At 42.6% G+C, this 25,518-nt stretch overlaps 1 protein-coding gene across 1 annotated transcript in view; it reads left to right on the plus strand.

The window, feature by feature from the left end:
- The first annotated feature begins 1,224 nt into the window (after positions 1-1,224).
- GUCY1A2 (guanylate cyclase 1 soluble subunit alpha 2) overlaps positions 1,225-25,518 on the plus strand; it is a 151,667-nt gene continuing 127,373 nt past the window's right edge. The window contains exons 1-3 of the mRNA XM_030477129.1: positions 1,225-1,815; positions 15,750-15,811; positions 19,502-19,623. Coding sequence (XP_030332989.1) covers positions 1,543-1,815; positions 15,750-15,811; positions 19,502-19,623 — 457 coding nt within the window. The 5' untranslated portion in view covers positions 1,225-1,542. The remainder of the gene's footprint in view (positions 1,816-15,749; positions 15,812-19,501; positions 19,624-25,518) is intronic.

A 25,518-nucleotide genomic window follows, 5' to 3' on the forward strand; every position in this document is an offset into this window, starting at 1 on the left:
CAACACTGAAAGCAATGCCCTGGCAAGGGCTGTCGTGCCCTTGTTAGAAATAGCATGCTTAGCCACAGACCTGTGCCCCTTCTGAAAGGAGACACACAGTTTGTGCTGCCTAGGGCTGGGCTCAAAAGCTCCTTCCTACCTGTGCAAATCTTCCCAGTCTCTCCAGCAGGTTCTTGTTTAGACATTTAACAGGATAAGGTTGTAAAACTTATATCATAATACAGGTAAAAGGTAGAATAAAAATATCTTAAAATCGCTGCCCTTTAAAATAAGTTTTGTTTGAACAAAAGTAATGACAAGCTGTCTTCCCTGAAGGTAGGACAAACCACTACAGCTGTGATCACGTTTCCTGGGAGCCTTTCTCCTGAGAAAGGACTATGTGGGGCTATCATTATTGCCATGAAACTCTCCAGGTGTCTCTAAACAGCCTCCATTGGTAGGGAAAGTTGGCAAGGAGACACCTTGCATTGTTTTCAAGGGTGCCATCCTGTATCCAAGCTCCTCTGCTGTGTGTCCTCTACCCCCCTCCTTTCTCCTTTTGCAAGGCTGTAGCACAGGGCTGCTACAGGCGAATGAAATTAGTTTCCTCTTATTTTTTGGACATGACCCGCATGTCCATGTTTCTTTTTTGGACAGGACTTCGTGGAAGCAATGCTCTCACAAAGATAAGAACTTTTGCCTCTGAAAACTGATGGCAACATCCTGCTTTCCCAGCTTTTAAAACCAGTTCTTTCCTAAGCTTAAGCTTCCGAACGCCAGTCGGGAAAGTTCGCTGGCGGCAACAACTGCCCGGGAAACGAGCAACGGCTTTCCCCGGCGCCAGTCGCAGGGAGCTGTCCAGCACCGCGCGGGACGGGCGGCGGTGCCGCCGCCGCCGCGGGGCCGAAGCCGGGGTGGCCGTACCGGGAGGACCCCAGGGCTGCCCAGGACTGGGCGGGCACCGCCGCTCCCCGCGGAGCCGTGCGGGGATATCGGTCCTCTTCCCCGCTCCCCTTCCCCTGGCTCCAAAGCTTAGAGAGGGGAGCGGAGCGCCCTGCCCGCCCTCCCGACAACCGGCTCCAGCCGTCGGCCCGCCCGGGCGGTGCTGCCGGTGGCCGCATCCCCCTGGCGCCGGAGAGCGGTGCCCGGCGGCGGCTGCGGGCCGCGGCGAGCGGGGCTGAGCGCGGCAGGCGGCGAGCGGGGCGGGGGGAGGCGGAGGGAGGAGGAGGAGGGGGAAAGGGCTCCGAACAACACGTGATTCCCGCGGAGCAGCGAGGGAGCCGGGGGAGGGGAAGCGAGGGCGGGCGGCCGAGGCAGAGGAGGGCAGCAGCCGCCGCCGCCGCTTTAAAGCCTCCCGGCGCGGCGCCGCGCAGCACCCGCTGCTCCCCCGGCCCGGCGCGGCGAAGCGCGGAGCCGGGCAGCGGCGCGGGCTGTGCCTCCCGCCCAAGGGCACCCGCGGCCATGCGAGGCGGCCGCCCCCGCGGCCGCAGGGCTCGGCGCTGCCCGCCGCGGCTGCCCGCCGCCCCGCGCTGAGCAGAGCCGCCGCCGCCGCCCCGCGGCACCATGTCCCGGCGCAAGATCTCCTCGGAGTCCTTCAGCTCGCTGGGCTCGGACTGTCCGGAGACCAGCCCTGAGGATGAGGGCGAGTGTCCCCTGTCCCGCCTCTGCTGGAACGGCAGCCGCAGCCCCCCCGGCCACGCCGACGCCCCCTTCGCCTCCGCCGCCACCGCCGCCGCTGCCGCCGCGGCCAGCGCCGGGGCTCGCCGCGCTCTTCGCCGGCGGCGGGTCAACCTGGACTCTCTGGGCGAGAGCATTCGCCGGCTGACGGCACCCGCGGTGAGTGCCCCGCGCCCGCGGAGCGCCGCGCCCGGCTCCGGCCCCTGTCCCGGTCCCCCCGGTTGCCGGCGGCCGCTCCGGGGGTCGGGTGTGTGTCGGGGCAGAGGCGGCGGTGCCCGCCCCCTCCTGCCGGCCGGCCCCGCTAACCTGCGGGAGTGACGATCTCGGCAGCCCGGTGCTGGAAATAGGGTCGGGAGGCACAAATACGCGCCGCTGCCGGTTTAGCTGGGTTTTGTCGTTTCCGCCGAGTCTCTAAATCATGAAGTGCTTATCTCTATCTGGTGCTAGCAGCAATTTCGTATAAAAAGTTACATCTCTGTGATACATGGCATGCACGTTCTTCATTCAGCGTAGGGTAGATGTCAACTTCTTGCATTTGGAGGGCTTTTCTATGCTGAATAGGGGAAAAAAAAAGTTTCGACTTTATGTTCAGAAATATTTCAGCAGCAGATTTCCCTGTGTCTCCCAGATGCGCTGACATTCCTGGGAGATCAGTGTATTCACAATGTAGTTTGAAATCCGTGATTTAACAATTATCTGGGTAACTACACCTGTAGTTGAGAATCAGTGAAGCATTGTGTATGCTGAAAGAAGGAGTGAATTTGGGTAGAACCCATAATGTATGCTCGTATCACTTCGTATCACAGAAATCAGTGGCTCAGGAGTTCAGGTAGATTCATGTAAAATAGGAGGTCCTTCTCCAGCCTTTCTGTTACGATTGTGCTAAACCTCTGTAAATGCCTCTGTGACCACCACTACATTTTCCTCATAAAGTTTCAGCTGTACCTGAATTCTTCTTTGAGATATTTTAATGTGTTAAGTTATAAAACATTAATTGCAATAAGTAGTCTTGATCTGTAAAACAGTTGCTGTTGTGGCATTGAATCATCTTTTTACCTATTGTTATCCAGCTTTGGAAATTATGAGTCTTCTCACCATGAGCTGCCACTTTGCTTTGATTTTAAGACACTCTTTTTGTTGGGTGTTTCTTGACCTGTCTAGGTGGGAGTAGACAAGCTGTTTAATGGGAGAAGTTAGCAGTGCGTTACATAGCTAATGGTTGTCCAGCTTCAGTGAGGACTTTTCTTTCCCATTGATTTTTTTCCCTGGCCACTGGGAATCTGGTCTTGTAATGCTGGTATTAATAGACGATATCTCAGGTGACCCGTCTTGTTTTAGTAGAAAAGAAAAAAAAAAGAAGCTATTTAATTTGATAATAATGCAATGGTATAATTAGAGCATGTGTTACCCAAAATATTAGAATTATTCTGAAGTAGCTCAGTGCAGTATTTTTAGATAACCTCAGTATTTGTGTTTTCCCAGTTTTGACTGTTACCACCTGTATTAAGTTGCTATAAAAGACAATTACAGTTTTCCAGCTTTGATGGATTGTTGAATGGGTTTTCAAAATAAGCACACTCTTTGAATTAAAAGACAAGGAAAACTTTGATAGATCTTACAGTCCTCTTTCTTTCCTGCTCTCAGAGATATTTCATTTAAGAATGCAAAAATGTCATCCAGCCTGGTTTTGATATCCCAAACAACAGCTTCCATGGTTTCCTTGGGAGATAATTATAGCAACCCTTATTGCTGAACAACTGTGTTCTTTTTAAATTTTAATGTGATACATATTGCTTAAAATTTCCCTTTTTCTCTTGGCATCGTAACTAGTGCTTCGCTCTCATCTTACACATTTTGGCATAAATTAATGTGATTAAGTCTAAAAAGTCATGTTGTCACAGTCCTGGTATATGAAAAGAATCAGTCCCCTGTCTTTCCATTTTTCACTCTGAGAAATCACTGCTAAGGTGCATTGTTATTTTGGTGCATTTTTTTACTAAGAATCTGTTCTGTGATACAGAATAGATGCCTTCTTGCAACAAGTCAAGTTACCATATGTCTAGCACTTTGATTATTTTTGCATATCTGCTAATACAAATCAGGAATAACTTCAATCAGAAGAAAAAAATGCTTATAAAATTAGTGTCAAATGGGACTAATTTCCATTATCTGTAAATTTGAAAGGCAAGCCTGAAGGGTGCATTGACATGGTCTTTCTGAACAAAAAGCTGTAATTATATCTTCATTCCCTGATGGTATAGATATGGGTCTCCGTTAACTATATAAACATACATATATGTACATAGGAGTGTGTGTAAATGTATGTACTAGCTATATTGCCTGCAATGGCTTGATGTTTTCCTTTCCAGCAGGAATGCAGCAGCAATTCATCCCCACCCCAGTGCCGAACACTTTCAAAGTTGAAGGATGCTACAGGTTCCTTAGCCTTAATTTTGTGCTTTCCTTCAGCAACAGCTAGGATTGAAATACTGAGTAAAATATTTTTTGTGTGTTTTCACTGAGGAAAATTTCTCTGTGTGTGTTTAACACTACTGTGGCATGCAAAGAGATCTCTGGGCTGGTGGTGTTTCAGTGTTGCAGTGGCAGGAGCTACCGAGAGCTGCTCTAGAGATGTGGAGAGCTGTGAACTGAGCAGAAGGAGCATCCAAGGCGTGAAGGAACTGAGCAAGAGGGGTATCCATGGGGCAGAATGGCAAGAAAGCTGTGCAAGCAGGCTAGGTCTTATGAGTGGTAGAGCACAAATGTGTATGAAAATATTAATATCTTCAGCACAATATACTCATGAGTTAGTACAACTGTACTAATCATCAATAGAAAGAGATTCTGTAGAGTAAAATGCAGTAATGCAGTATTTGAGACATTTTATACTTAAACATAGTGAAAAGAAGTTACTGCATTTTGTGTTTTGCACAAATACTACTTTTTGTGGAACTGCAGGAAAAACCTGAAAAGTGAACCTTGCTATGTTGCAGCATTGAATCCAACCCCTTCTGCTTACTCCCAGAGAATAGCTTCCAGCACTTTCCAGCGCACATGATTTTCCAACTTTTTTCTTGAATACCTTTTTAGAGATTTTTCCTCAGTTGTTACATTAGAGGATGAAGGGCCCTGATCCTCAATCAGCACACGGTCATTTTATGTTTTGTGGGTTTGTAAATGTTTCCTGACATGCCTGGGTGATTGAAGGATGGACACTGTTCATCTAGAACTCTCTCTTTAACAGCCAGAACTAGGAGGCTAGTTACTATAGGGCTCACCTCCCACCAAAACAGCCCCATATTTTGGGGAAAAGCATGTGGTGATGAGGAGGGTGAGCAGACCTCCACATGTACCCTACTGCTGGCATTCGTGGGTAGGGTGTGCTGGGGAGGTTCGGGGAAGCAGAGTGTGCTGGGCAGGGAGACAGAGCAGCGGCGGTGCAAGAAGAAAGGCAGCTCTTGGTCACAGCTGTACTCAACAAACTAACCATGTGTATGCCGAACATCACATTGAGCTGCTGCCCTGTTGCCCCCTAAAGTACCATTTTGCTGAGTAATCAGGAGCACTGGTAGCAGGAGGGTTGAGAGTCTCCCAGCAACAGGGCACAGCCAGGTACTGCTGTCTGAACGACCAGGGACACCGTGCCAAGCCATGGTGTGCTCAAGCACCTGAGTAAGAAGATGGTGTTTTATGGCACCAAACTTAGTTGCTCAGTGCCATAAACCCCGACATAGCACACACTCTGCTCTTGTGACTCCTTTAGCTCACAAGATCACGGCCAGCGGTGCTCCATGCTTATTGCCCCATGTATGGCTCTGCCGTCTCACAGCCTTTCATCCCCCTGATGTTCCCACAAAGCTGAGCCTGTAAATGCGTAGGCAGCTCCTATCCACTCTAACATGTTCCTAAATCATGTTCCTGACTGGGCACAGATGTCCCTTCTGTCTTCCTTCATCTGAAAGACCATCAAAGGGCCTTTGGTTATGTTCTTGATCAAATAAATCTGGAGCTAGATCCTGCTGCTGTCAAAACAACAGGTGCTCTTCTCACTGGGCTGGATTCAGTTTTTTGGAGATAAATACTAAAATAAATATATGTACACCGCAAGCAAATTTAATGATAAATTTTTATTTTGATTCCAGCTTTGTTGTGTTCCATTTTAAAGGATGAATTTTACACTCACAATGATAGAAATTTTGATTAATTATAACTAAAGATAATGACAGTATATGCTATTCATTATCAGCATATCTTTTTCTGCCTTTAAGAGCTCCACTATATAGGAATGCTATCATGGCATCAATGGCCACAGTTTTATTCTTTAGAAGTGTGATTTAGTGTCTTACTGAATTCCAGTTCCTTGTAGCAATTTTCATGTTTGCTCCAGTTCTATCTTGACTTGTATCCAATACCAGGCTGAAAATAGAATCAAAATTAGGAAAAAAAAAAGAAAAAAGTCACTGATTTGAAAAGTCAAATACTCTGCTCCCATCTAAGGGGCATGGACTACCCTGAAGGAGCTGTGAGTGACTGGGCGTGCATTCAGAGGAGACTGTGTACCCCCAAGCGCTGTACTGATCATTCTGGAAAGAGAATTACAACATGACGCAGCATTAAACTGACTTACATTTCTGTTCAATTTTATTTTCTGAATGGCCTATGTAGAAACATTAAGTGAAAATCGCTTCTAATATACTTTTCTGTTCATTCAGAATTATTCCTGCTATTTTTTAAAGACCCAGTTGGAGACAAATTAAAGTAAGGACATTTTTCTTCCTATTTAATTTACGAAGCTGTTACTGGCTGCCACCAAATAGTTTGAATTTAAGAACTGTCTTTTTGAATACAACATTTTTCCTGACAGTGGGAGAAAAGTGAACCTGAAGACAGTAATTTAGGTTAATGTGTAGGCTATTACTTATGTCACAGAACTGCTGTAACTTTGAATTGCTTAATTGCAAGTGAATCCAGTGAGCGGAGGTGCGGTTTTGGCAGAGAAGTTGCAATATAGCATCTCAAATTGAACTTGGCTCTATCATAAACCGCTACCACTTACTCTTGCGGGATAACTACTCTTTTTAGTAGCGATAACAAACTGTTGCCACTAGCAGGAGAAGTAACAAATTGATTTTACGTGAGATTTTTAAAACATTTTGCACAAGTATTCTGAGCTGCTTATGACTCACATTAACCCGTCAGGTATATCTCAGTTCTACTGTTGTAGGAATAACTTCTGGCTATCTTGCCAATAAAGTATAATAAAATCAGACTTTTGCTGAGTATCTTTCAACTTAACAGAGAGAAAAACCGTTTATACACAAGGTCACACAAGCAGTCCATAGGCAGTCAATCTGCCGTTTCATAGCTTGGAACAGAGCTGTGGTGTCTTAAACAGGAACATTCTGGAAGATGTTATTAGTATGAGCACCATGGTGGGCTTCGTTTGTTTGTCTTGTTTGGTAGTTTGACATCTCATTTAGCCTCAGCAGATGAAATGTTAAAAAAATCAGTTGAGCGGCACCCGAAAGCTTGCAGCCATTGTATTGACCCTGATGAAATTTTATTTAGGGTAAGTTTGAGTATTTGACATCTACTGCTTAGACTAGATAGTAGAGAAAGACGTTGTAAAGTAGGAGGGAATGTTACAATCATCAGTATATGACCCTAATAGCAGCGTGCAGTCATGGCTACATCACTATGAGGGTGAATGTCTTTCATTTGCAGCTGCTTGAGCAGAGACAGTTACCACTTCACAGCAGTCCAGTACTCCTGGCGAAACCTGTAATGTTAACACAGAGGAAATCCCTCTTTCCTTCTACCTCTTGTGCTAATGTTAAAGGCTGTTATAAAATGCTTTGAGTAAACAAAATTGTTCCATCTCATATCTAAATTCTTTCTAGACGTGTCTGCTTGCTAACTCTCAAACTGTAGGTTTCAAAATGAAGATTAAAAAATCTGTGGTTTGTCTATAGGTCTCAAGGGATAAGCAACTTTGCAGCTCTGCATATGAAATTAGGTCCAGTCATACTGAGAAAATTGTTTTTTTTCTATCCCAGCAGAATAAATTCCTTGAGAAGGACTGACGTATAAAGCCCTTCATTTCCTATTTATCTGTCTGCTGGAGTAGCACTGATGATTTTATGTAGTACATGTGAGTTGCATTAATATGAACAGGTAGCATTAGCAGTAGATCATCTATTACATTCTCACCTACTGAATAGATTCTTTCTGCAGCTTGGAGAAGATCTTCTATCCATTTTAGACATGGGTGAAATTCAAAGATGAACAAAGTGATCCCAGCTGGTATTATAATGGATAGCATCCTGAGATATTTATCCTTCACTGTCAACGAGTTAGACTAGATGATGTAATAGTCAATTTCCATCCATAATGTCTGATTCTTCTCATTGAAAGGCAGCTGGGGATGCAGGAGTTAGTTACAATTTCTTCAGAGTGTTTGCATGGTTATAGCCATGAAATAATATGGAGTAAAATTCTTAGTCTTAATGTTATTTATTAAATTAAGTCTGTGATGTGCACAACTATTTCTCTGTGAAAAGTACCCCAGTTTGCTTAAACTGAGGAGCAGAATGGTTTCGGGTTTAGGTAGTGCTGAGCTCAGGTGCTAAACCCTCGCCCAGACCTGTCCGGATCATGATGAGCTGCCGTAGGGCAGCCTGTTTTGCCTCCAGCTGTCAGTCATCCTGCTCTGGATCCCCAAACAGTCCCCTCCTGGGGATTCTGCATCTTCCCCTGCATCTCACCCAAATCTGGTGCTAGTCAAGGTCTGCAGGCAGTTGGTGCTTTTGTCTATAGGACAAACTTCTGGAATCAGGAAGCTGGTTTATATGAAGAAAAAATACATTTTTAGCTCATACAGTTACAGAGAAAAAAAGGAGTGCACCCTAGAGGTTCAGAAACTAGAGAGTAAAAATATTTTTTTATATTATCAAAAGCACTATTAAACCCCAAAAGATTTTGTATTATTTTTATTGTTTTCCTTTTTTTTTGGGTGTGGTTTTTTTTTTGTTGTTTTTTTTTTTGTTTTGTTTGGTTTTTTTTTTGTTTGTTTTTGTTTTTTTGTTTTTTTGGTTTTTTGTTTTTTTTATGTTGGGGGTCTGCCTCTGCGTTCCTGATTTATGTCTGTGCCCTTTTATTTCATTCTTCAGCTATTGGGAAGGGGACAGGGAGGGATCCTGGTTGTGCAGGACTTGCAAGGACCTGCTAGGGAGCCTTCTTTCTTTCTCCATCATCAGAAAATTCTCAGATGCCAAAGGTGCCTTCTGTTTCTTTTCAGTTCTGCTTTTCCCTAGTTGTATCAATTTCGGTGCTTATTCCCCACTCCTGGCATTTGGGAATGTTCATAACTGTTTGCCTTCAGCTGGAGCCTTTGTTTACAGCCTCTTTAACATCATTATTTTGGTGACCAGAAGGACAGGGGAAGAAGAGTTTTCCATGGCTTTCATGATCATGGGGTAAATATTAAAAAAAACCCAAACTGGATGTGAAAATGACTGTTTTGCCAGTTATCTCCTGGATGGGCCAGGTGCACAACTACTTGTGTGTGCTTAGAGGTCTGTAATCACCTGTGCAGAAAGACTTGACTAAAATTGGTTTTGCAATATGAAAAAAGTAATGTTTCTCATTAATGAATGATCACCAGCAGTGAAGCTGGCAATTAAAGTCTTGCACATCTGCTGAGTTAGGGATTGAACACTTCAAATTTGAAGCATGTGAAACTTTCAGCATCGAGGCGCTGATTTGGCTGAGGTCTGTGGTAATGTGCTTCTGCCGTATGCAGAAGCATGGATTCTTCTGGGAAGGACTTTGCCGCTCCCCAGGGCACAAGAGTCTGGAGGAGCCCCCTGACCCCATGGACTTCTGCAAAGAAGTTGTGATAGAAGCAAAACGGTTTCTTGCTGAGGCTATTACGCTTTTCAGTGCTTCAACTTCCATGTTTAAAATTTTAAGCATTCCAGTTTTTATGACCATGACTGCTGAAGCACTTCTGAGGCTCAGCTAGGAGCCACTTAGCTTTCTTTGGAAGTCTTTGAAGCCTTGTTAGGGTTAAGGAGAAACTGCCTGTGTACCTGGCTGCACTCTTGGCTCAGACCTCCCTGTTCCATACAGTCCCTTTCTTTTCTAATTCTCTCTGGTTATCTTAAGATGCAGAAGGAATGGGATGGAAAATTTGAAACTGCATTTATGTAAATTTAGACTGAGTCATCTAGGATACTGTGTGCAGGTCTGCCACCTCAGGATGGGGTTTGTCTGTCCTTACTTAAACATTTAAAAGATGTCTAAGTCTAAAGCAATCACTCAACGTCTTTTCTAGACAAAAGAAAGAAATGAGTATTTCTAAAGACTGAGTCCTCAGGCATGAATTAGGTACCAACCGTAGGATGAAATTAATCACTTTGGGTGCCTACAGTTGGGCAGATGAGCCCTACCATTTATTTCTGAAGGTGTTGCAATCAAATGAAAGACATTTCAGAGGCAATAGAGAATAGCTAGGGAATAGGCTTAAGTCTCTGCCCTCTGAGAAGATTGGAAAGCTTACGTTTGATTGCCTTAGGAAAGACATTTATAACAAAGGATGCAATTATTAAAGTGGAAGTCCCCTTCTCTTTGTCTCCAAAACTGGAGGCAATGAAGTTAAAAGAAGGGAAAATTAAACTAAAAAAAAAAAAAAAAAACCAAACTAAATTGTACACGATGTTTAGACTGAAATCCTTTTTCAAAAGTTTTCTGAATTAAAAAAAAAAGGAACATTTCAAGTTCATTTAGACAAGTATCTTCATAAAGATTTTCTCCAGTTGTAAAAGTGCTTTTGAAGAGCTATTACTCCTCTAGCTTCAGGTCTTGAAACCAGTTTTGCCCTACTGGAGAGCAGGATGAGATAACAAGGGCAGTTTTCTCCATGGGTGCATCCTGTAAACAGCAGCAGCTGGTGGAATCGCAGTGGCTATCATGGCAGGGCTGCAATGGTCAGGAATGCTGCCTGCTGGTGTGCAACAGCAGCATGCTCTGGTTATCGGATTGAGGTGCCAGGTGGAAGAGCTGTAGTAGACAGGGAGCAGGCTGTGCACGTCAGGCAGGATGGACAGGTCTTTCCAGAGGCCCTGCAGAGCCAAGAACCTGAGCTCCATGTTGAAAGGAAGGAGAGAAAAATAGAGATAACTCTTGAGGGTCAAGGGTGAAAACTCCTGAGATGGAGAAGGCTGGAGGTTTGTTACTTCTGACAACAAAGCTAAGGCCCCTTTTCCACCTGTGGTTCACCGGTTATACTGCCCTGGAAATAAGTGGGAGAAGTGACCTCCCTTGCATCAGAGCCATCTAAGCCTCAACCCTTAGAGGCTTCAAGAAGAGGAGGGTGGTAAGTATCAGAAACTCCCTCCTGAGGAGACAGAGGCACTTACCTGCTAGCCTGCTTTGCTGCTTCAGGAGGTTTGCTGCTTGCCAAGAGCTTGGACATAATGTTGCAAAGAGGCTGCCCGAGCTTGTTTGTCTCTTGGACTATGACCCCTGCTGCTCATGCATGTGGGCACCAATGACACAGCCAGGGGAGACCTTGAGATGACTGAATCAATGGATGAAGGGTTGTTGCCTACCTTGACTCTAGGAAAATCTGTCATGGTCTCCCATAGTGTCATTAGAGCCAGACTGGTGAGATATGGCCTGCTTAAGTGGATGATAAGGTGTGTAGAATATTGACTAGACTGGATGGCTCAAAAGATGGCCATCAGAGTCATAGCTGAATTAGCAACCTCTACATATTCCTCAGGGATTGGTACAAGAGCCAGCAGAAGGCAATCAGGATGGTCAGGGGACGGAGCACCTGACATCCGAGGAGAGGCTGGGGGTGCTGTGTCTGTTCAGCTTTTAAGAAAATTCAGTTTTGGGGGTATCTTAATGTTTGGGGGTATGCAATCTACATCTTCTGGAGCCAGACTTTTCACAGGGGTGCAAAATTATTTTGAGCAGGAAAGACCTCCAGAGGTTCCATCAAACCTGTATGATTCATTGATTTCATGATGTTTTACAATTTATTCTGGCACATTAGGGTTAACTATGGCCTGATGTCTGGCTTCTGAATTAATTCAGGGAAGTCCTGTGGCCTCTGCCATGCAAGAGATCAGTCTGAATATCTTCAGTGTTCCTTTGTACCTTGTATATCATCATTCCAAATGGAGTTTGGATATGATTTGATGTAGGAATTCTTGGATTAATTTACAGTTAACAATAGCAATACTGGCATGTCTTAATTTGATTTGCCCTTAGAAACATTGAACTGATGTGACTATTCCTTTTGTAGTGCATACCAAATATTAGTAAATCATTGTAATCAAAATGAATTGGTAACATTTACTGGTTTAGGCAATAGTTGCTATTTTACATTTATATTAAGTCTTTCATTTTAAGTGGTCGTGAAGCTTTAAAACCTCTCCAGTAAATAAGTGCCACTGGGTACCTGTGTGGCACAGAGTTATATTGTGGTGAAGGAGGTTGTTATAAGCTATCTTTCAGCTCCCTGAATGGCAGAATTACTCTTCTTGGAGAGGTTATGTGTTTCATGCTACTAGGAAAAGGTTTACCTATTTCCCTTCATCCAGTCTTGCCACTGGATGCAGAAAAGAGGTGGAAATGTTTTTCTGCCCACCTTCTTTCTCATGGGAAATACATAGTCAGTAATGGGAGAAGTAGTAAAGCAAACTACCCTTGTATGCAGCTATGAGCAGGTGTCATATCTTTTATCTCGGTTTTGTTTAGTCATGGCCATAGTTACAGAATTACATCTACAGCAAAATGACATTCACCACAGATAAAATACAGCAAACTGAGAAGGTGAGTGCAGTGGCCTTTGAACCACGTACAGTGACATGCCATAATAATTCTTGTCAGAAATGAAGAAAGACTTCGTGACTCCTCAGGTCAGTTTTCATACTGGCTGTGAGCACATTACATAGAGCTCTCTTTATGACCAGTGTTTTAATCATAAATCCTCTTTTTTGTCTGTACTTAATTTCTAAGATTTGATAGGAGGTGGCAGTGAAAAGGGGTATGAGTTCATGGGGTAAAATTGTCTCACAACACCTAGGCAGCTGCTTTAGCTTTCAAAAGAGAGAGTACTTCTCTCTTCTGAGGTATTTACTGGGGTATTTTTTATGCTTTCACTCAGCACTGCAGGAGAAGGGAGGTCGACTGATGGTGTAAGCTCAGGGCTTGTGTTGCTTGTGTGGTCAAATCTTGAGGTATTCAAAAGGATTATTCCCTGGGCAAAGAGTGCAACATCTGTGTGTCAGGCAAAGACAATCCTTGGAGGATTTCTCAGGTATTGTAAGCTGCAAAACTTCCTGAGAAAATGAAAAGCTATTTTATTTTCTCTCTGCTGTGGTACCAGGCATTGCTGCCTTCCATACTCATGCTGTAAAGGCACTTTTGGAGAGCCAGAACTGAGATTTAATTTAACAATCAAACATTTCTACCATTACCTATTTCATGTCGGAGGAGTTGCTGGTGGAGTACTAATGTCCTGTGTGTAGGGAGTGAGGCTGAGGAAAATGCTGTGTGGAGATGGGACATGGCAGCTATATGGACCTCTTTGCTTACTGCCATTTGGCTTTGCTTTGTTGCTAGTGCGGGAAAATGCATCTTTTCTATATGTGAAGACTGGATTTTTCTGCCTGCTGAGAACAGGAAAGCTGCTGAATGTCTTTTGGTAGCCCATCAGGCCTAAGGACTTCAACACCTACTGAGTCACTGAGAAGGGGGATAGACATGATGGTTTCAGTCATATGGTGTTTCCACTGTGTTTTCCAAGAGAACATGTAACTTTCAATGCCTTTCATCACATGAAACTTAGCTCCCACAGGGAAGAGAAGTATTTATCTGATACAGAATTAGAAAAAATCTCAAAACTCTTTCTTATATTTTTGCTCATATAATCGTAGAACAGTCTGGGTTGGAAGGGACCTTTAAAGTTCATCTGCTCCTAGCCCCCTGCCTCAGACAGGGCCACCTTCCAGTAGACCAGGTTGCTCAAAGTCCCCTCCAACCTGGCTTTAAACACTGCCAGGGATGGGGCAGCCACAGCTTCTCTGGGCAACCTGTGCCAGGGTCTCGCCACTCTCATTGTGAAAAACTTCGTACTAATATCTAGTCTAAATGTACCCTCTTAGTTTAGAACCATTACCCTGTGTCCTGTCGTTACAGGCGATGCTAAAAAGGGCCTAAAATCTTTCTATGAGCCCAATTATGCACTTGTTAAATGCATGCCTTTCTACACATTTGAATTCAAAAAGGGAGACATGTTCTTATAGTTTGGTATTAAAAAGAAATTTTTACTGTTGTACAAACCTAGTGCAGCCTACTATACACTTCTTCATTCCTGCTGTCGTCAAAACAGATACCTCCTCCTGCAAACTCAGAACCAAGAGTAGGTGGAAAGCTCACCTCTTGAACTACACAGTTCTGTACGGAATCCGTATAGCAGTAAGCAAAATCTGAGAGTTTCAAAGATGATGGCAGTTTTAGAATGAAATTCCTCCTCTCTATGTAAGAGGCATTTCAAATATTACTTCCCAAAACAATTAGATGTCCTTTCCAAAATGTAGGGATATACTAAATATCTCTAAAATGTGAGTGTCTGCTGCTGCAAGTCTGATATAAATATCCCTGTGGGCCTCTGGTACAGAAGGAAGGCTTATAAATCCCAATTGTGTACCTTTGTCTAATCTCTGGCACCAGAACAAAATGGACACGTGAAAAACCTCAGATATGGTACAAACTAGTCTTCTTGAAAGAATGATGTTTTTGCCATAAGTGGTTTGGAAAATTCAAAAAAGAATGACATGGATTTCACATTTGCTTTATTTACCCAGGGATCTCGCATGCATTAATTAAAAATAATAAGTATAGCTTCGTCACTAGTAGTAAGGAAAATTAAAATAAAATAAAATAAAATAAAATAATCTAACGGATGACTGGAGAGTCACAGCTTGCCAGGAATGTAAGCTAAAATAAATTGCATCTTTATAATACTCTGTCCTGGTTTGGGCTGGGATAGAGTTAATTTTCTTCCTAGTAGCTGGTGCAGTGCTGTGTTTTGGCTTTACTCTGAGAATAATGCTGATAACACACCTTAGTGTTACCATCACTTTAGTTCGTTGTTTTAGTTGTTACTCAGTAGCACTTACCCTGATCAAGGACTATTCAGTCTCATGCTCTGCCAGTGAAGAGGGGCACAAGAAGCCAGAAGGAAGCAGAGACAGGACACCTGACCCAAACTAGCCAAAGGGGTATTCCATACCACAGCGTGTCATGCCCAGTATATAAACTGGGGAGAGTCACCCAGAAGGCCCAGGTTGCTGCTTGGGTCAGGCTGCGTATCAGTCAATGGGTAGTGAGTAGTTGTGTTTACTGTGCATCACTTGTGTTTATTGGGCTTTATTCCTCTCTGGTTTTGTTATTGCTGTTTTAATAATATTGATAATGATAACGATAGTAATATTTTACTTTATGTAACTTGTGAAACTGTTCTTATCTTAACCCATGGGTTTTACCTTTTTCTGATTTTCCTCCCCATCCCACGAGGGGGGACGGGGACTGAGTGCATGTCTGTGTGGTACTTAGTTGCTGACTGGGGTTAAACCATGACATATTCTTTAGTATAAAATGCTCTAGGGAGCATACAAAGTTTAAAAACCAAATGCCTTTTCCTGGGGATAATTTCATCACAAAATAATAGGATTTTCTTGCAGACTATTTCAAATTAATTATTTTAAATAAATGAGGTAATTGGTGGGTGATCATTTTTGAGAGCTAAAAGTGAAGCAGCTCCTTTGTTATGCACAACTAGTCTTGTAAGCAGTGTTAATTATGTCACATTGCAAAATTCATTCCTGTTTAAATTGTGAAGTAACATACATAGAAGGAAAAATATTTCATTTGAAAATGAGTATCGTTGCGATGGGCCTCTGGCAGGTAGAAGATGGAAGAGGAGTAAAACTGTAGAAAAATAGTGTGCTAAAAGATCTGTTAATTAAACTATACTATACTTCTCTAATCTTACAATTTTTATTATTCTTCCATAGCCCCAGACCATTCGGCAAACTCTTCAAAGGACACTGCAGTATTTTGAGCATCAAGTTATTGGGTAAGTGTTAATGTGAGGTAATGAAAGGTGTGTGGTAATGATGAAAGGCGTGTGGTAATGTTTTGCTCTGTACTTCCCAAGTCACAGCCTTGCGTGACAAGCTTTCTACTTTTTCTCTCAAATTCTTAGAGCATTGGAGCTCAACTCTTCCATGAACAGTAATGTTTCCTATATGAGGAAAATAGGGAATCTTTTTGTAAAAGTGTAAGATCTGTTCCAATTTGGCTTTTCACAGAGCCAGCTGAGATTGCTGGAAAAGTTATTTATGCCATGACCTGAGGATCCAGATCTTGAAAAATCCTGCATCAGTGCTTGTCACATACATACACTGTTACATACTTCCAGGTTTTTGCAGAAATGGGGCTGAAAGCCACCTCCTAGGAGTTCATTGAGAAAATTAATAGATGACTCAGTAATAAAAAGAAGGTAATAGCAACTATCATCATGAAAACCTGAGGAATTCTCTTATGGATTTAAAATAATCTCCTTTCAACCTTTTCCTTGCCTGCACAAGTATTTTCCTTACCTGCACAATATTTTACTGTCACAGATAACTTACTTTTCCTAACAGAACAGAATGGCTGCATTCTGTCTGTGCCATATGACAAATGAAGAATGCTGTCCTCTGAATTTAATTACACAAATGTATGGTTTTGTGGTTTGTTTGGGTTTTTGGTTTTTTTTTTCAAGCTACATTGAGGGTCTTTTTAGCATTTATGACATAGTTTCAGATCTCAGTGCACTGGAGGGAATTGTCTTTGCCTGTTTCTCGATGTTTGGTTAAAATTCACAGGGAGCCCTAGCTTGGAGGTGATATCTGCAATATTACCAGTCTGGTGGCACCTGGGGTCAGCGAGGGAGCCAGTCTTGGCAGGTAGCTGTGATGGGAGAAGGCAGGGGGAGAAGCCTTCTGGTTGCTAATGTTTTCAGTTGCTGAAAAAATTGCTTCAAGTGTCACATTAGGAGACTTCAGAGGATGATACAGTGCCTTGAGGAAAGGATGTGTGCAGTAACAATATGGCTTTTTATTTATGGCCACATGTGGCTTAGATGTACTTTTTTAAATGGACAGACTTTAAAACTGGGACACTGAAAACCTGCGATTCCAGTGATTTACAGTACACTGTCTCATTTTTGTGAACATCAGTATAAGTTGGTTAAAGTAGCATCTGTCTCTAGCGGATGTCCTATATAATAAGGTGGAAAAAGCTTGTGGGTTGATACAAAAGCCTGAAACTCCTGACTCCTGCCCTGAGCGGTGCAGAGGGATGGGGCTTGTGGTCAGTCCACAACAGCTCCTCTCTGCTGCTTCATCCTCCTCGTGCTGTTTCCCTGCTCCAGCACAGTCTTCCCAAAGGCTGCAGCTTCCTTCAGGGCATATCCACCTGCTCCACCGCAGACCTCCATGGTCGGCACCATGGGCTGCAGGGGAATCTCTGCTCCAGTGCCTGGAGCACCTCCTGCCTCCTTCTGCACTGGCCTGGGTGTCTGCAGGGGTGTTTCTCTCACACCTCACACCTCCATTAAGTGTTTTGCCCTGCTTCATTTCCCCAGAGCCACCGGCTTGCACTGGCTGTGCCCAGCATGGAGCGGCCCAGGGGTTTCCTCACAGTGGCCCCTGCAGCCCACTCCGCCAGCAGCTGGGCACTGACACCTGATAAAACATTTCATCAAATCTGTCCCGGTCAAAATATAACCATAGAATCACAGAATCATGGGATTTTTTAGCTTGAAAAGACCTTTAAGATCATTGAGTCCAACTGTTAATCCAGCAGTGCCAAGTCCACCACTAAACCATGTCCCAGAGTGCCAAATCCACACATCTTTTGAATACCTCCAGGGATGGTGACTCAGCCATTTCTCTGGGAAGCCTGTTCCAATGCTTGGCAACCCTTTCAGGGAAGAATTTTTTCCTAATATCCAATCTAAACTTTTCCTGGTGCAACTTGAGGATGTTTCCTCTCATGCTATTGCTTGGTACTTGGGAGAAGAGACCAACCCCCACCTCACTACATCCTCCTTTCAGGTAGTTGTAGAGAGCTCAGCTTCTCCTCACCAGACTTGTTTTCCAGACCCTTCACCAGCTTTGTTGCCGTTCTTTGGACCTACTCCAGCAACTCAATGTCCTTCTTGCAGTGAGGGGACCAGAACGGAATGCAAGACTTGAGCTGTGACCAGGATGCTGTTGGCCTTCACTTGGGCACAAGCTGGCTTGTGTTCATCCAGCTGTTGACCAACAATCCCAGGTCCTTTTCCTCTGGGCAGCTTTCCAGGCACTATTCCCCAAGCCTGTAATGTTGCATGGTCAGTTATTGTGACCCGAGTGCAGGACACAGCACTGACCCTTGTCGAACCTCCAGATCAGAGGTGAGGAGTGGCTATGGTGTCATTCAGGGAGTTGGTGACACTGGCTGCAGAGGCCCGGCCTCCTGGCATGGTAGTGGGGTTAGGCTGTTACTTTGGGCTCTGGGTCAGCTTGGACAGTGTGTCAGGTATGTGGCCTGGCATCTCTAGAGACCCAGAAAGCAGAACAGACCATGCAGCTCACTGCAGAGTGCACCAGCTCTTACCACTGGGTTTTCCTTTCACTCTTCCCAGTATGCATTACTCCCTGCGGAGAACCATTCCCCCAATTTACCATGTTGGGGTTAATGTGGTGTTCAGCTCTGAAGCCTTTCTAGTCCTTTTCCACAGGTGCTGGCAACCCAGGTGCTGAGATTATGCAGACATAAACCAGATGAAGAGTCAAATCCTTAAAACTGCTATTCATGATTTATGAAGTATAAACAAAGTATGAAAGAATAACAAAAATGTTAATAAAATACTTATTAGTCAAGCTTTTCTCTGTGTAACAAGCTAAATCGATTGTGTATTTTGCCAAGTGCATTATCACTCTGGTGCAATATTTTCTTCACTTGTATTTCCTCTTCTCTCCTCATTATCATCTGCATAAAGCAGGTGATAATGATAACTAAACATAGTTTCAGCTTCTGTTCTGTTTCTGTTTCATTAAGGAAAAACAATCCAGCAAAACTAAGTCAAATAGAGTAATTTAAATGGCAGCTGCTTTCTTGCTGATTGGACCATAGCGCTGCGCCTTTCATCAGTGGTGGGATTCTTTCTAATTTTTTCTCAAGCAGGCTATAACACAAACTTTGTTCTTGATAGCATAGTGAGTTGCAGCTTTACATCCTTAATTCTGCTGAGATCTTTTCAGATCATTCACAGAGAAAGCTGAGTTTTATACTTGCAGTGCTAATGTAATGTGGCATGGAGGATTTATTATTCTTATACCATTGCCTCATAAACAGCTTGCTTGGAGTTTACTGTACAACTTTGTTACAAACAAAACCCCAGTCAGAATGATATATATGAGACAGATATGTATGATGCCCTTCCCTCATACGTCAGCCCTTTGGTACTGTTCTTTTCTTATGTCTTCATGCTCATTACAGATAATATTCCAGATTCTAGTATAATACTTGAAGTACCCAGGCTACTAATGCAGTGTCATCCATGTGTGATAATGCATGAGTGGAAGTGAGGAGATGGAGGGGAGAAAAGGGAGGAGAAGAGAAGTGAAGCTACAGGCATCCTTTACCACCATTTCTGAAAGAGATTTGTTGACCTTGCATTTGTATAAGGAGATACTATAACTTTTTAACTTTTTTTTTTTTTTTTTTACTGTAGTTACAGGGATGCAGAGAAGAACTTTCACAATATATCAAACAGATGCTCCTATACAGACTGCTCCAGCAATGAAGAAACTGAAGATGTCTCAGGAATTCTCCAATGTACGGCAAATGTACTTGGTATGTGTTCTTTCAAGGGAATTTGTTTCCTTTAGTTGGAAGGAAAGTTTAGTAACCATCCTAATACTAACAACGAACCAAGGAATTCTTGCTCCAACAAATGAAACTTAGGATGTAGGCAGCTACATAACAGTGCACTGTTACTACATTTGTCTACATACATTTTGTGCCTTTGAAACAATCCGCACTGATATTGCACTGGGAATTTATTGTGCACTACCCAGTGATTAGAGAAGTTTCAAAGTCTTTGAGTCCAAATAGACTTGTATTTGTGATGGACTTCCATCTGTGCAGGGCTTGGTCATGGAATTATCTGAGGTGGTTTTATAGGGGTTCTACAGAACAAGAGATACTCTTATCATCTGTGGACCTGGTGGATAGAGGGTCTGAGAAACACAGAGCAGGATGTACTTGAGACATGAAACATTCTGGAAGCTTACATTCCTGTTGAAGAATACATGCTGCAATAAACTTTTAGAAACACTGCATGTCAAAATGATGTCATCCATCACTGAAGTGCAACATGTCTTAATAGATATAAAAATTAGGTAGTTGGCTATTTGCATTCATTCATATGATTTATCCAGCTTATTCTCCTTCCCAAGTGTTAGTAACCTTTACTGCTTTTCAGTCAAACTTATATTGCTGAAACAAATCTACCATAAATAGACAAAGGAAAAAAAAAAAGGTGCAGAGCTTGACACTGAGAACTTAATTTTTGATTGGGGTTGTTTTAACTGTTTCATTTCTATGAAACTGATCATATTCTTTGGCTTAAAGTAAACTTTACACATTGAGCTTTAACCACTGAGCAATTGTCTATATTTTACAGGGAACTGTGAGGAGGAGAAGCAGTAACTGTTTTCAAAGATAATTTTTTCAAAACAGTAATTCCTGATTTATTTGTGATAGTCATTTGCAAAGTAGCAAAGCTGATGTTACACAGCTCTACTTCCAGGACTGTAACAATTGACAATAAGTCTTTAAGTAAGGTCTAAGATATGAAGTGTTCTTATATGTTAATTGTATTCAATTATGCCATCTACTAACAGGAAAGCCATACCAACATGGTCATGTGGGTTGGTGTGTGTTTATCAGTATTATGTGTATTTGGGCTCAGTCCTGAGGTCAGGTAACCACAGCTCAACCTCTTGTAGCACAGTGGCTGAACTGTCATAGCTGTTTATGTGCCTGCTGCTGTCTAGTGTCTGCTGTGGAGCACTGGCATTTGCCATCTGCTGCTTTCATAGAGTTTGCAAATGGAGAGTTGTTGCAATTGTTTCTCTGTGGGAAAGGCCCTGGATGTCCTGGTGGCCAGCAAATGGGGCATGAGCCAGTGGCGAGTCCAGGTAGCAAAGATGGCAATAGCAGCCTCGGCTGTATGGGCAGTGGCAGAGATACAGATCGAAGGGATTCATTATCCCCCTTTGCTCAGTACTCGATAGACTACATCTGGATTACTGAATCTGATATTGGGAGCCCAAAAACCATAGAGAATTTGATAAACCAGAGGAAGTTCAGTTGAGACTATCAAGATGGTGGGGGCTAGTGTACCTGCCTTGTGAGGAAAGGCTGGAGGAGCTGGGCTGTTCAGCCTGGAGCAGAGATGGTTTTGAGAAGACCTAGCAGCAGTCCCCAGTGCCTGTGGGGAAGTCCTCAAGGAGAGGGAGCAGCCCTAAGTTGAAACAGCAGACATTCAGATTGGGTCTTTTTTCCCTGTAAGGACAGTCAGGGCAAGGCAACTTTGCCCAGAGAAGCAACCTCTGCATTGGCTCTGTCCTTGGAGGTCTCTGGGTAAAGCCACAAGCAACCTCACCTGAATGACCAGGCGACTCAGCTTTAAAGCCTCTTTGATTCTGGCCCAGCTAACATGAAGCAGCTGTTCATACTACCGTGACATTTTTTGCTAGTTGAGTACTGAGCTTTTCTTTCTGAACTTTTATATAACATTTATAATACTTCAGGCTATATTTTTTGTAATGTTGAAACCCTCTTTGCTCTTCCATTTGAGGTTTTGGTAGGCTGCTGAAGTTGGGGTGGAAAGCATGAAAGATGGCATTCTCATTCAGTAAAAGTTTCCTTTCAGCTGGTAATATACGGTACGAACATGTGATATTTTTATGGGATTATACAGTTAGACTTTCTTCAATAGGAGGCACAACTCTGATATCAGGTCTTGTATGATAATTAAAGATATGATTTACCTTCCATGTCAGGGCAATATGGTAAGGTGATATTCTTCGGTCTGGACCATTGTATCCTGCTGACTTAAAAGTCCTTCTGGAGGTATATGCATTGCGTGTCTGTCTTTTCTGTCTCAAACTGTTAAACAGACTTGGTACGCTCTGTGAAACAGCTAACATGTTCTAGTTGAGAGATCACTGTGTTTCAGTGACATTCAAAGTGCTTTGGGTTTTTTTTGGTGTCAGGTGCCGTGTTCTGCAAGATGCTAGGAGCTGTCAGGGAGGTTCTGACTGCCTTTAACTGCTGCTGGGAAGAGACAGTATTTGGCACTTTGCACGTTTGGTCATAGAGAGAATTTAAAACAAATTAAATTGTAAATATGCCCAGTATTAGTTATTATATTTTTTGGTTTGCATTTTAAAAATAATTGAATGCTATCTCGCAGAAACAAATGCTATGATTGATAAGGAAGGACTCATGAAAAGCAAAGACTTTTCATGTTATTATTTGCATATTAATATTATAAAAAAAACCAAGTTAGACATTCAGTGCTTATTTCACCATGACACAAAATACATTTCCTATAGTTATGAATATTTTTTCATCTTCAGAGTGCTTTTAAATCAATACATTAGTCCTGGTCCCATAGCATGGCTGAGTAATGTACAGATTGTTTTTTCAGTGTTATCCATGCAGTGCCTGTGTGTCAGGGGCAGACCAGACTGTTGGGGTCACAGTGTAGGGACAATGTCTAGAGGATACTGTCTTGGGGAATTATTAAAGTGGACTTTGTTGAAAATAAGATTGCAGAGACTTACTTTTGGGAAAGCTCACCTTTTAAGCAATGAATTTTAGTTCATAGCAAAAAAAAAAAACCCCAAACAATGTGAGCAAAACACTGAGACAATTTAAAAGCAGTACTTTTTTTCCTTCTCCTTATCTGGGACAAGAACATACAGGAATGAGCAGTAAAACCAGATTCTTCATTTTAATTGTACCTCCTATCACAATGGGTAAATAATTAATGGAGGCTGTGTAATTAATTCTCACATAAACAGCTATTTTTCTGGTTGAATAAGAGTTAGTGAGAGCTTCTTCTGTGTGAGAAGGATGTAACCAGTCGGCTGTGTACCCAGAGCAATTGGCATTGCTAAGACAGGAGACAAGAATGAATCTGACTGCGATGGAGGCTAGAGAAACTGTTGAACCAAATCTGGCTCTGAGGTTTATTTATATGAGTGGTAACAAGGACTTGCTGTCTATGGCTGGAAGAAAGTGTTTTCTTGAAGGCGATTGGAAGCAACTTCCTGCTCTCTTACCTTAAATAATGCCAACATGATTCACCTCTCCTGACCCTCTAACTGACTCTAAAATAGTCATTTGGCATTCCTTATTCATCTGAAGACAACAAATGCTGAGATCATTAGTAAGCTTGGAAAATTGTGAGCAGATGCTTCACCGCATAGTTCTGGTGCTTACACTGCTCACAGGAAAGTGCTGACGGCAAGCTGTACACTCAATGCATGTGATTTACCATGTATGAATACTGGAATTTTCCTCCTGTCAAGTCATCACTAAAGTGTGACACCATCTTCTTGCAGTGGGAGGACCTGATTCCTTTGTCTCCTTGATGAGTTGCTCCTGCTACAAGTCTAGACATCAGTAGAACTCTTCCTGCTTTGATTCTCTGTAATTAAGGGAGCCACTGTCCATCACGTTCACCTGCTGTAAACCATGTCTGATACCAGATCAATAGCACAGCTTTCCTTTGCAGTGACAGCTTCTGAGGCTGGAATATTTAATTTAACTTTGTATCCTTTCCAAAATAGTCCAGACAGCTTTATGATGGACTCAGTTTTCTTTAATTGGTGCATACACTCTTTTACAGTGTCCTTCATAAGCATATAGAATCATAGAATCATGGGATTTTTTAGCTTGGAAAGGATCTTTAAGATTACTGAGTCCAACTGTTAATCCAGCAGTGCCAAGTCCACCACTAAATCATGTCCCAAAGTGCCACATCTACACATCTTTTGAATACCTCCAGGGATGGTGACTCAACCACTTCCCTGGGAAGCCTCTTCTAGGGCTTGGCAACCATTTCAGGGAAGAAATTTTTCCTAATATCCGATCTAAATTTTCCGTGATGCAACTTGAGGGCATTTCCTCTCATGCTATTGCTTGGTACTTGGGAGAAGAGACCGACCTCCACGTCACTACAACATCCTTTCAGGTAGTTGTAGAGAGAGATAAGGTCTTCCCTGAGCCTTCATTTCTCCAGGCTCAACAGCCCCAGTTCCCTCAGCCATTCCTCATCAGACTTGTGCTCCAGACCCTTCACCAGCTTTGTTGCCCTTCTCTGGATGCACTCCAGCACCTCAATGTCTTTCTTGTAGCGAGGGGCCCAGAACTGAACACGCTATTCAAGGTGTGGCCTCACCAGTGCCGAGTACAGGGGGACTATCTGTTCCCTCGTCCTATCATCCAAAGGAAAAACATATGAAATTATACTGAAGTTGAGAAAAAGAGGAATCTGTTTCTACAGGGAGTCTTTATAAAGTTCCTAGTTGGAAATAAAGTACTTCAAAGAATAAATGCTGGCTGGTTTTATCCTGTTGATACATATACTGCTTTTAGCTGGCTTGCTAAGCTGTGTTCAGAGCAGATTGTTGGTGTTAGTTTGAACTGAATTTAGATATAATAAGAAAAAAATTCCTGTGATGAAGTATATTATGTGGGTGACTACCACATTTCTCCAAATGACTATCAATTTATAATGGGGTATGTTAGAGAGAAAGATTGTATTTGAAGAGGCTTCTTATTTGACCTAGAGAAGTTTTTATTCTTTTTGTGCCTCAATTTCCTATCTGCATGATGGAGATAACATTTTATTATTTTTTTTAATTCTTAATCTTTTAAATCATGTCAGTTGTACTCAGATTTTAACCTTCTCAAAGGGAAGATATTTTTATACCATTTGTACATTCAGCATTTCGAGCAATGATAGCAAAATCCTGTTTGGGACTGCTTTTGACCTCATATATTAAAATAATTTGATTTCAGGTAAGATTAGACTTAATTACAGCTAGTCAGAATAAAGGAGAAAACTTCCAGGTAGCTGCATATTAAAACTTTGGCAACAGGAAAATAAGGATGCAAACTTTTTCTGTTAGTAATTCCTACTGTAAGGAATTCTGTGACATAGAGCCTTCATGACTTGTCTCCTGCTTATCTTTTGGTCAGATATTCCAAGCAGGTCTGTGCTACTGAGCTTTATGAAGCAATCTATTCCTTCATCTGCCATTGCTTCAAATGCCCAGTTTCCATTTTTCAAACCCACTGATACTTCTGATATATGAAATTGTTTCTCACATCCCAAATGCACAAACTAGATAAAAACTGTACAGCCTTCACTTCCCCTCCTCCAAACATTCTTTTCAAACACAGCACACAATTAATGTGTCCTTTGTGGACACGAAGTATTTTTCACTCTTCAATCCTTCACAAAAAAAAAGAAAAGGAGTTTCATGAAGGGAGTTACCTGTTTTCCTTTAAATGGCACCAGTATTTCCTTTGCATCTTGCTAAGGAACTCTGTAACCTGTTATAACTTTGACAGTAAAACTAAAAAAAGGTAACTTAAATTCATAAATGTCTATAAAAAAATCTGTTGTGAAAAATTTGCAAACCAGAGATAGGTGTTCATACGTAA

Source organism: Strigops habroptila, chromosome 2 (assembly GCF_004027225.2).
Source record: "Strigops habroptila isolate Jane chromosome 2, bStrHab1.2.pri, whole genome shotgun sequence".
NCBI lineage: Eukaryota > Metazoa > Chordata > Aves > Psittaciformes > Psittacidae > Strigops > Strigops habroptila.